Source organism: Lutzomyia longipalpis, chromosome 2 (genome assembly GCF_024334085.1).
Source record: "Lutzomyia longipalpis isolate SR_M1_2022 chromosome 2, ASM2433408v1".
In the NCBI taxonomy this organism is placed as follows: domain Eukaryota; kingdom Metazoa; phylum Arthropoda; class Insecta; order Diptera; family Psychodidae; genus Lutzomyia; species Lutzomyia longipalpis.
Genome location: NC_074708.1, coordinates 9,385,736 through 9,398,006, shown reverse-complemented (window position 1 = coordinate 9,398,006; position 12,271 = coordinate 9,385,736). Strand labels below are relative to the sequence as shown.

The 12,271-nt window shown below is 35.1% G+C and overlaps 1 protein-coding gene across 2 annotated transcripts in view; it reads right to left on the bottom strand.

The window, feature by feature from the left end:
• LOC129788997 (ets DNA-binding protein pokkuri) overlaps positions 1 to 186 on the bottom strand; it is a 46,265-nt gene extending 46,079 nt beyond the window's left edge. The window contains exon 1 of one of the 2 annotated variants that reach the window (XM_055825579.1): positions 50 to 186. In XM_055825579.1, coding sequence (XP_055681554.1) covers positions 50 to 108 — 59 coding nt within the window. In that variant the 5' untranslated portion in view covers positions 109 to 186. The remainder of the gene's footprint in view (positions 1 to 49) is intronic. The other variant, XM_055825581.1, reaches the window with a different exon arrangement.
• Positions 187 to 12,271: the final 12,085 nt, after the last annotated feature.

The following is a 12,271-nucleotide window of genomic DNA, read 5'->3' as shown; positions in this document are numbered from 1 at the left end:
GTCTAACAATATTTTGCAAATTTTCGATAAAATAAAACGGAAAACTTACCTGATGCGAGCCCCTGGACTTCCTCCCTGGCCAGTCTTCTCCTTGACACCACCTTCCATCGCACAATTTCACTTATTAAACCTCCTTTTTATTTAAAGAAAATTCCTGCTCGTAAGGAACGTGTTTTCATCACTTTTTTCATCACTTCTAATTTGACATTACAAAAAAAAATGTTTCAATGAACAATAAAACAAATTGTAGAAAAACTCATGAAATGAGCATGAAATTTCAGTTAAACAAAAAAAAAGTTTATTATGCATAAAGTAATATACATACATAAATAAATATGCAATAAATTAATGGAATATTTTTTATTTATGTATTTTTAAAGATGATTTATGAGAACATGGAGTTACATAATCAATCCCAAAAAAAATTTTGCAAAGAGAAGATATCAATTTTTTCGCTAAATCAAAGTTATGCTAAACGTGCTAAACAGCATGAATTTTATATAAGGGTTATCTGAAGGGGAACTCGTAGGGGGGGGATTAAATGGCCATTTGAAATCATCTAACACTTAGATTTAAAAGTTCTAGAAAATAAAAATATTGATTTTAGCGTCTCTGGGAGTTATTCCTTGAAATTGAAATATTTAGATGTGATTAAACATGTGTAGGGTTTCACGAAACATTTCATTTGCGCTTGATTTGATTAAAATCAAACAAAAATTGATTTGATTAAAATCAAACAAAAAATAGAAACCTGAGATACAGGATCTCAACTTTAAAAGACAATATCTCGAGAACGGCTCCATAAATTTTTCTAAATTTTTTTTTGTTTAAAAGGTATTAAAGTTAGCTATAACATACTGAAATTTTAACGAAATGCATAGTACTGTTTTTGAGATATTTTGACTTAAAATTTTTGGATTACAAAATATTGACTTTAGCGCCTCTTGCGGTCATTTCTCGAAATTGCAATGTTCTAGACATTTGTAGGGCTACACGAAACCTTTTATTTGCGCTTGAGTTGATCAAAATCGGACCTGTAGAACCCGAGATATTACATGCTAACTTTGGAAGGCTATATCTCGAGAACGGCGACATAGATTTTCTTCATTTTTGGCATGGAGCTAGATAATATAGTCAGCTATAACATATTAAAATTTGAAGAAAATGCATAGTGCAGTTTCCGAGATATTCATCGAAAACTCATCGAAAATTTTGTTTTTGATTTTTGGCCCCCTAGCGGTCACTTTTGAAACTTTCGATGTTCTAGAGAGTTGTAGGGCTTCTTGAGATCTTTCATTTGAGCCCGGGTTGATCAAAATCGGTCAAGCCGTTTTCGAGTTATGGTCGATTTTCGATGAAAAATTGTGGCGGCCATATTGACTAAACGGCTTGACCGATTTTCGAAAATGAGGCATCGTTGGAAAGATCTTGATGGCCCCTACAACATATCAAAATTTCAGACCTCTAGCTATAACAGGGGCTGAGATATAGGCAAAACAAAATTTAGGGGTGTTCCAAAATGGCGGACGGAGGGGTGGGGGGGAGGATTTGACCTCACCATGAGACGACATCAGGTCGATATACTAACTTTGCCGTTGACCGCAAGTCTCTATCTATTACCGTTCTCTTGTAATTAAGCGTCAAACTCCGGCCGGCCGGCCGGCCGGACGGCCGGCCGGACGGCCGGAAGAATTTTTTTTTGACATACGTTTTTTGGAATGTGGGGACCCTAATTCGTGCTCATCCCGAGTTTGAGCCCGATCTGACGACTTTGCATTTTAGGTGGTACACAGAAGCTGTGCTATTCTTTTCTTCGAAAGAATCACAGCTAAAATAATCCCTTTCCTTCCATTTAATTGCATAATTTGTCTTCTCATTAGTATTCAAGGGGACAATGAGGAGACAATTGCAATGGTTTGTAGTGGGAAAATGAGCATCCCTTTGAAGACCGACCATCTTGAAACTATATAGCAAAAAACACTCTATGGGGTATATGGCAGAAATTAAAAAAAACTGCTCGACTAAATTGCAAAAATTGAAAGTAAATGTTTTGCTAAATGACTTTTAGAGTTAATTTTCGTTTTGTAAGAAGAAAAAACAACAATGCAAAATTTTGCAAAATACTTTCTTTCTATCTTACTTACTGAGACAGAAGAAGAAGAATTTACTAAATAGCTCTGTGAGTATCGCGCAATACGGGGGCAGAGCCACTGTGGATTTGCCAACTTCCCCATGTCAAGTGAAATGCATTGCAAGAGATGAAATGTGTGCACATTTGATGAGGAGATGATTATGGATTGAGCGAAAAAATTACATAAAGCCTTCGATGTCGTAGTGAACTTTTATGTAAATGTTGTGTAAGATTTTTTTCTTCTTCTCATCTGTTGCTGTGAAATATGCAATAGATCATTATCGGAAGATGTAGCAATATCTCACGCTGATAGTCTAAAATCTCAAGATTAATACTTATTTCTTTAGTTGGTGAAAAAAATTGAATTTCTTTTTAAATTAGTATTGAAAATTGAACAGATGAAAGTCCTATTTTTTCCCATTCAGTTGAAAATTTTATTTCCTTTTTCGAAACTATTTTTTTTAAGATTCTTTTCATGTCATCATTTTTGGATCATTATTTTTCATAATTTGAAATATTTTTCATAAAAAATATAATATTTTTATAACTAAAAGTTCACTGATCCTATTCACCCTATTTGATGAATTTTCAATAAAATTTCTTAAAACTTTTGATTGATTTGAATTTTTTTTAAACAGAATTTTTGTTTTATTTTTTTTAAGCCCAGATGATGGTTCTTAAGCACCCAAAAGCTTCGGAGAAAATGCATCATATTCATTTCCTCATTTCCTTGTTCTGTTTGGCCTTTTGACAAATGGTGGACTCCCCAAAGAAGACAAAAAGACATTGTCGCGTAATGGATTGAAAAAGAAAAGAAGGAGGAAAAAAAGAGTTTAAAAAAGAAAATCTCGTAATTCTCATACATTGAAGTGCCACCGCGAGACATCTTCAAGTGACAAAGAAATGACTCCATCATCATCATTACTTCAAGTGTATTTTTTCTGTATAATTTTACGTCTTTTTTTTCTTCCTTGGTGTATGACATCCTCGTGATCCCATAATTTTCGATGCACCACAACGTGCGCGGGAGGAAGAGAAGTCACTCAGAGAGATTTGCCTTTGTTCCACCCCCGCGAGCCCACCAAGTGGGTGCATTTGAAAATAGTGTCCGGGGAACAAGAGAGGTGAAAAGAAATGAGGCACAGTGAACGTATAAAGAACAAGAGGAGTTGAAAATGGAAATTTTACGCTCAATATGGCATCCATTATGAAGATTAAAATAGCACACAAAACATCAACAGATAGTGCGGAGCAGGATGCGCGGTCCATGGCGAAGGGGAGGGTTGGTTGTGTTATGTATTTTAGTACTACACATTTAAGGGGCCAAAAAAAGCGGAACAAAAACGCCGAGAATGAGGATTTTATTTGGAGTGTATATTGCAATGGGGGTTGAGAATTCATCTGCTTTAGGTTGGATTCTATTCATTCCATTCGCAAGGAGATTCTTCATTCGCATGTTCTTACATCATGTCCCACGGACAAGAGGTGAGGAGTCGAATTTCAGCAAAAGCCATGCCCCATGGATTCCCAGGACAATGGTATGTAGGAGATAAAATGGAATTGGAATGGAAAACAATGTCCTTTTCTTCCTTTTCTTCTTTCGTGCATTTTGAAAAATTTTTTTTTTAAAAAGCTTTTAAGGAATGTTTTGGATATTCCTTAATTTTTTTGTAAAGTTTTTAGAGACAAGATCACATTATTAAGTTCCTTCGCATTATCTTTGTGAAATAATTTCAATTTTAGTAATCCCAAAAATAGCATAATGCAATACTTTATGCTGCGTCGACAAGAGTGAAAACAGCGAGAGAGGGAAGGAAAAACAAGACAAATTTTCAATGGTTGGTAGCGAATAATGTTGCATGGAAAAGCATTTCGTCTTAGTCGCACAGATGAGGATTGTAATCGGTTGATGTAGAGAAAATGTTATTTTGTGAAATATTCCACAATAATTTCTCACCGTCTCAGAATTATGTGCAAAAGCCACAGAAATAACTTGGACCAAATCAAAAAGTGAATTTATCCTCAACAATTTAGCGCGACAAGAGATTAATAAAAGATTTCAATGAATAAATTATCATGAGGAATTCCTCGAAAATACGCTGATTCGTCTTTCTTCCTCGCTCATTTTCAGCTTCTTTTTGTTTGTGTATTTTGTTTGCGATCGCTCTTTAATTTTTTATTAATCAAACAATTTTAGAAGACGTATTTTTTTATTATAATTTTTTTAATGATCTTTTTTGTTTAGGAAAAAAAAGCTTAAGAGAAAAAAAACATGAGAAGTTTCCACAACTTATAGCCCATCTTTTCGGTCCTTTTATTGAAAATTAATTTCCTCTTGCAATGCGGCATCAGGAAGGAAAAATTGTGCAACATGACTTCAATCATAATTTAGTGTTTACAAGAAGAAAAGAATCACAGCTAAAATATACATAATGTATGTAGCAGAAGATGAAGGAACTTTTTCCTCAAGGGGCGTTTATCTGAATGAAAAATATTCAAATTTTTGAATTTTATAAGAATTATTCGGAATAAATATTTATATTAAAAATATTCTCAGAATTTTATTTTAAATTTTCGCCAAAAGTCAAAATTTGCCACTAATTCTAAATATTTGACAACATTCAAAATAATCTTGTAATTTTCTTTAACAATTCAAATTCTTCACCACAATTCGTTAAAAAAAAGTCAAAATATTTAACAGATAAACACCCCTTGACTTTCTGTAACGACTGGAGGATGCTTCAGTTGACTATGCGCGTATATAGTAATTTATAAACAAAAACTGCAGAGTTAATCAGAAAATAGTATAATTTTATGGTCGATAAAATGGAAAATATATCTATTTTAGGATGCCATCTTTCTGCGCCTCATCGCAGTGCAATTGTGGGTGGAGGATATAATATTTCAAAAAAGGAATCACGTGTAAATTTTTCCCATTTACAAGCTCTCGAAGGATTTTCCCTTCAAAAAAAAAAAGAGCCAATGGGAAGGTCTAAAAAGATAAGAAGAGCACACGCAATATTAAAGGAGATCGTGTTCCGAAAGACAAAGAATGTATAGAGAGACAGAGCATGGACAGATGATGATGATGAGCCTCTTGAAGGGTATCAGATGACGAGGAATGCCATCATCTCCACATGATGTCGTGCACGGTGTGGTGGCTTCCATCCGGAATTATTTGATATCTCCCCATGATCACTATTCAAGTGCGTCTCCTGACATTTCAGAGGACTTATGCAGGCAGATAAATTCTTCAATAATATCCATTTATATTGTTTTTTTCATCTTCTTCAGCTCACCTCAAATGAAAAGTGAAACCAAAATGCATTTCAGGGTAAAAGAGAATATTTTTAGTCATTTTTAGCCATTTCCAGCTTTTTTCTTTTCAGCCAATAAAATGATGGATTTTATTCTTTGGTAAAAATCAAATATATACAGGAGACTGGGGCAATGTGAAAGAAATATTTCTCTAAGAATATTTTCATATTATTCATCAACTTTGTCATAAATTACATTTTCTGTATTTAAGTTGATGAAATCAGGATAATTTCTAAGAACGATTCAATATTGTTCAATGTTCTTTTATTTCCTTATTCTGCCCTCTCAGGAAAAAATGCAAAAAATCAAAATCCAAAATTTATTCCCAAATAAAATTGTTTTTACAAAGTCCTTTTCTTTCTTTCTAAATTAAATTAATTAAAATGAATTGGAAAATTGAACGAAATTAAAAAAAAATCTATTTATAATATGAATAAATAAAAAAAGGATCAAAAGGATGATCAATAACTAACAAAGTTTTTGGGGAGGATATTTCCTTAAAACTTTCGGTCAAATTCTTTTTCTCATGCTCATCGCGCAATCCTCTGTGATGGGCTCTTATAATCAAGCAGGTGTGCATTATAAAAGAAGAGAGACTTGGAGGCAGAAAAAAGAACCTCCATAAGGTCCTTCCATATCGACAAATGATGGTGTTTGTTCCTGAAAAGAGTGGGCTGATCTTTCCATTCGATACGAGACGGACAATTTCTCGGGGAGTTTGGAAATCTCAAAGATCATTTTCATCATTCATTATCTCCTTAATGTGCTTTTAATTTCCTTTTAATACATCGACATGGGTTTTCGTATAGGGTACTAATTTGCTACGGGATATTATTAAGCATTACGGTGGGTATGGATATTGTTGTAGTGTTTGATCTGAAAATTAATATAATATGGTGAACATGATCGGTGTTTATAATTAAATTTTCTCCTCGATATGATGTGTTTTTATTGGGTTTTGCCTGTGCCCCGCGCGACAGATTTAGCCACTTTGGCGACACAAACACCGCACTCCATGCCATGCCAAAAGGCGCATTCTCGCAACCCGTGTGCGCGGGGATTATTTTTAAACTTGCCGCCCCAGGAGGAGGAAGTGAATCGGGACACAATCATAATATGCCACAACGTGTCCCTCTCTCAACTCCAACATGCGAATAATAATTTATCTGATGGATGCTATATGTGTCTGGTAATTAGTTGTGCAGGACGTCGCATCGGCGTTCCATAGATTGAGAAAAGGGCAACGAGCGCGCGCGTTCACTATGTTTGTTACGGAAATACACTTTTGGCGAAATAGTGCCTCGCAATGAAAATGATGCTGATGATACCCCAAAACATATATATGCTACATGTACCGCCTCTGATGGCGGAAAGACCTCTCTCTCGCGCGTTGTTTGAGCTCTGCTGTGTTGGATGCTTTAAAAGTGAAAGGTTGATGTACAGCAAGAACAGGTTGTGTGCTCTGTATGTCGAAGTATTATGGCATTAGCTGTGCGAAGCGATCGCATAATACCAGCCAGATTCGCGCGCGCTCTGATGACTGGCCATTTTATGCGGTAATCGCAATTTAGCACAAGAGAACGCCGACTGTGCCTATTCAGGGTTAGAGAAGCCATAATATAAATTAATTTCCCCGGAAGTAGGTAGGCCTAATAGGAAATTGACAAAATTCCTTACCATTTAATCACTTTTTTCTCACACTAGATTATGTACATATATTTACCTGGCATATATACATAATACGTTTATGTTCATATGTATGTAAGTTTTGTATTGAGCACAATTTGATCTCATAAGTTTAGATTTATAGAAACTTTAATATTCGCTGTAATTAAGCTGACGTGAAAATTATTTATACTGTAAAATGGGGTAAACAGGAGCATGAATCCCTAAAAAGAAAATCGTTATATCTTATGAGCTTTGGTATTCAGTTTGTGAATGAAAGTTTTCTTTCATCATTTTCTAATATATAATGAGTGAAAATAATGATTAGATATGTATGTACTGTACAATGTACATAATATGTAGGTACGTGAGGCCAGGAGAGGCCATTTGGAGAAGCTCATCCATGCCACATATTTTACATAAAAGTATGTGCGATGATCCAGGAAGAGAGAGTCTCCCTGTGGGAAATTGGGTCACTTCCACGTACCATTTGCAATGTGGACACATGCAAATGCCTTCGAGGAGAGAGACTCTTCCCCATCACCGCGAGCGTTTTCATATGAAAGTGTCGAAATGAGCTCCGCAACATAAGCCAAGTGTGGCCAACGGTGAGGTATTCCACCAATTGCACCTATTTGTTAAATTTGTCACAGAGGAGCTGAATTTTCGGGGGAGAAAGGGCGAGTACAGTGTGTGGAGCGTGGTGCATAAAATTTAACATGAAATTGAAACTGAAAAGTGTATGTGAGGAATCTCTGAAATTCACGTGCATAATCGATGCCGTTAATACCATTCACCGTTAAAAGTTTTCCCTCGAGGCGATTCCTGTAATTAAACCAATTAATCTAAAAGTATAATCTCTTTTCGTATTCCGTAGCTCTCTTGTTGGGAGACAGAAGCAGTCACCACGGCAAACTCCAACGAGAGCTGGCTCAAAGTACTTTGGATTGGATGTGGTGTTCACCACAACCTGCTGTGGAGTTGAAGAAAATATGCTTTTTCATAGATTTATGATTGTTTTCTTATGTGGTTTTCTTAATTAAATTAATCTCAATTGAAGGACATTTATTTTAATACTTTTTACATATAGAATTAATCTCTTTAATTGTCAGTTTTTCATTAAATAAGATTTTTCTTATAAGAAAATTCTTTAATCTATATCAGTTAATCTTTTAACCATCTCGGGGAAGATGCAGCTCTCATCATGAAGGTCTCTGCTGCGAGGAATTGGACGACTTGCTACACACAAAAGTAAGTCCATGCATTCAGGAAATTCAGATGATTTTTCTTCTTTTCTTTTTTTTTTAAATTAAAGTGTAATCTATTATCACCGTATATTAGCATATGATTTGCATATGAAACGGTAAGAAAATTGTATATGCCAATATAAAGTTAAATGACAAGGTCATTGATGTTGTCTTGTGAGAAATTGCAAGTTAAATTCAATAAGAGATGATTGGTGTGAATGAGAAAAAAAAGTTTTTATGTAATACCACAATTTATAATAGTAGCAGTTTTCTTGTGATTGTGATGATTTCATCACACTTCTCAATAATTTCCCCACGAGATTTCTTAACGATTTGCTGGAGAAAATTGCAACATTGACGCACGATAGTTAATGATTATATATACCCACCTAATAATGAGCTTCTCTTTGTCCCAAAAAAAACTTTTCCTCTAAGAATTAAAATGAAATTATTCTTTTTCGGGAAATTAAAATTCGGACGATTAGAGAATTCTCGAGAAATTTATTTTTATCTTTAATTCACAAGAAAGCTCAAGAAAAAGTCGATTTGATAAGATATACGTTGGACAGATTAGAATATTTTCTAAGAATTATATTAATTTTTCCTACAAAAAAAATTCTTTGGAGGAAATTATATTTGAGTTGTTTCATTTGAAGAAATAACAGGAAATATTTGTACAATGATGAGACAAATAATAGCATAAAATATGAATTTAATAGAATTCTTTGCAAGAAAACGATCTTATTCTTTAAAGGGTTTCAAAAGATTATTTTAGAACTTTTCAATAATATTCTATTATTTTAAAGAAAATTCTTCTCTTCCGGTTTTTTATAGAAATTCGGCAAAACTCATTTATAAAGTTTAGCTGGTACAACGACCTGTGAGCAACATCTTTGTACATAATTTTTTGGGATGTGTATTTCATCGACCTGAAGCCTCAAAGTGTGACCTTTTGATCTGTCAGAATCACCGTGGTATGGCTATATATGTTATGTATAGTAGATAGAACTCCCGTTTGGTGGTCAGATTATCTCCATGGTGTATAATTTTTGAGATTTGAGACCACACAAAAATGCACCCATAATGACCGAACGAGTGGTTTACGCACGAATTACAAATTACTATTTCACGTGCAATCAGCACACAGAGTTCATTGTAGCTTGAACAAGAGAGAAGCCGCTTCTGCTTGTCATCAGTGATCGCACACGATCAACGATCGCCTGAGATGATGTGCCAACCACGTGGGGGTGACACAACATCACTGAAGGAGTCAGCGCTAATGGATTGAAGCAGGTGATTTGGACATGGGTCCCGCCGCAACCAAAAGGCGTGCGCGGGGGGCGTGTTGTGCGGTGCGAAAATAAAGTACATGACATTTATTGTTATGATCAATAGAAGCAATTAAAAAGCATCCACACACTCAATATGTTTTTTTTTTTCAAAAAGAGAGACAACATAACAGTCGAAATGAAAAAAAAGTAGATTTTTTTAGGTGGAAAAGTGGGAAGTGTTTGGTGAGGAAATTAATGAGTGCCAAAGCATTTATAGGTCAAAACAGTGGATTCTTCATGGTGCGAGACAACCATGTGGAAGTCTTCTTCCAACAAAATACTTATGTGGGATTTATTTATAAATTTCCTTGATTTTCCTACACTCTGCTGGGAAATCCAATTGGAAATAAATTTTTCCCGGGATTAAGAAAAATATTTCCCATGTGGAAAAATCAATACAAACGCACACTCGTAAATCTATACGGAAGCTTCACTGTCAAAAATGATAATTTTTTTGGATAAAACATGGCGTAATAGTGGTGTGAATTGTGGGCACCTGTAAATACGTCGGATTCCGTGGCTTAAAATAGCATCACTCCTCATCCAATACATCCTACCCAAAAGCGGAAAGCACACAGGGGATGCGCATTTCCGTACAAGATTTTTTTCACAGTGAGCTAATTAGCGAGTATTAAACGTGGTCTAAAACCTCAATCACGATTTTAGGAAGGTTTAATCGGTTTAATCACATTGATCTTAATTTCCTTTAGGTGAGAGATTAAGATGTTTTGATTCATATTGAGGGTAAACGGAAAGAGAAAAAATATTGAGGGCTTGTAATCAGTTCACTGGGAAAAAGATAATTAACCCTTCTGTCGAATAGTTTAATTTTGAAAGTAAATAATCATTTTTAGGCATATTGAAAAAAGGAAAGATGTATCAGCAGCATAACTATATTTGAATTGAGGGTTAAATCAAAGTTGAGCAAAAATTAATCAATTTTTAGGCAATAATTGACCAAATATGGCACTATAGTTGTAGCTTATAGAGTTACTTTAGTTGCTGTTGGTCCATATTTACTCTTTTTTGTAATAAAAAATAATGAATTTAAAGCTAAGCTGAAATAGAGAAAACTCACAGAATTTTCACCAAAGCTTTCGAAGCAGACAAGAGTAGTGACGTCTAATTGATCAATAAGTGCACAATAATTTCCCAAATATTTGACTCAATAGCATGTTTAAGTATTTGGTTCAATAATTTTAGCTGTGTTTCTTTCAGACACAGCTTTTGTGTACCGAGCAAAATCGAAAGTCGTCAGATCGGGCTCAAACTTGGGATGAGCACGAATTAGGGTCCCCACATTCCAAAAAACGTATGCGCCAAAAAAATTTTTTTCCGGCCGGCCGTCCGTCCGTCCGGCCGTCCGTCCGTCCGGCCGTCCGGCCGGATCATAAACTTAAATTGCAAGAGAACGGTGATAGATAGAGACTTGCGGTAAACGGCAAAGTTTAAATATCGACCTGAAGAAATCCGATTATGATGTCAAATCCACCCCCCCACCCCTCCGTCCGCCATTTTGAATAACCTCAAAATTTTGTTTTCACTATATCTCAGCCGCTATTATAGCTAGAGGGCTGAAATTTTGATATGTTGTAGGGGCCATCAAGAGCTTTCCAACGATACCTCATTTTCGAAAATCGGTCAAGCCGTTTAGTCAATATGGCCGCCACAATTTTTCATCGAAAATCGACCATAACTCGAAAACGGCTTGACCGATTTTGATCAACTCGAGGTCAAATGAAAGATCTCAACAAACCCTACAACTCTCTAGAACATCAGAAGTTTCAAAAGTGACCGCTAGGGGGCCAAAAATCGAAAACAAAATTTTCGATGAGTTTTCGATGAATATCTCGAAAACGACTACATAAATTTTTTTCATTTTTTGATATGTTGTAGCTGACCATATTATCTAGCTTCATGCCGAAAATGAAGAAAATCTATGGATCCGTTCTCGAGATATAGCCTTCCAAAGTTGGCATGTCATATTTCGGGTTCTACAAGTCCGATCTTGATCAACTCAAGCGCAAATGAGAGGTTTCGTGAAACCCTACAAATGTCTAGAACATTGCAACTTCGAGAAATCACCGCAAGAGGCGCTAAAATCGAAAACAAAGTTTTCGAAAATTTCGAACTCGAATTTTTCGAAAATGGCGACATAAATTTTTTTCATTTTTCGATATGTTATAGCTGACTTCAAGACCTTTCAAACAAAAAAAAATTTATGAAAATCTATGGATCCGTTCTCGAGATATGGCTTTCCAAACATTTCTTAGAGTATGACTTTTCAACTTTTCCCGACTTTGCGCGTATTTAAATTAATTCGCGTTTAGGTTTGCTCTCACAAAATTGGTACACTGAAAGAAACACAGCTCCCGTAAGCTTGGTCAGCTTACCAGTACATTTTTTAATATATTTGAATACATTTTTTCCTACAAATTAAAACTGATGACTTAATCCTGAACCAACGTGTGAACAATCTTATTGAGTACATTTTAATTGAGCATTAATTGACTAAGGGAAATATTTACTGTGAGTGAGGAGCTATTACAGAAAGCAAAAAAAATGACCCAAAAATTATC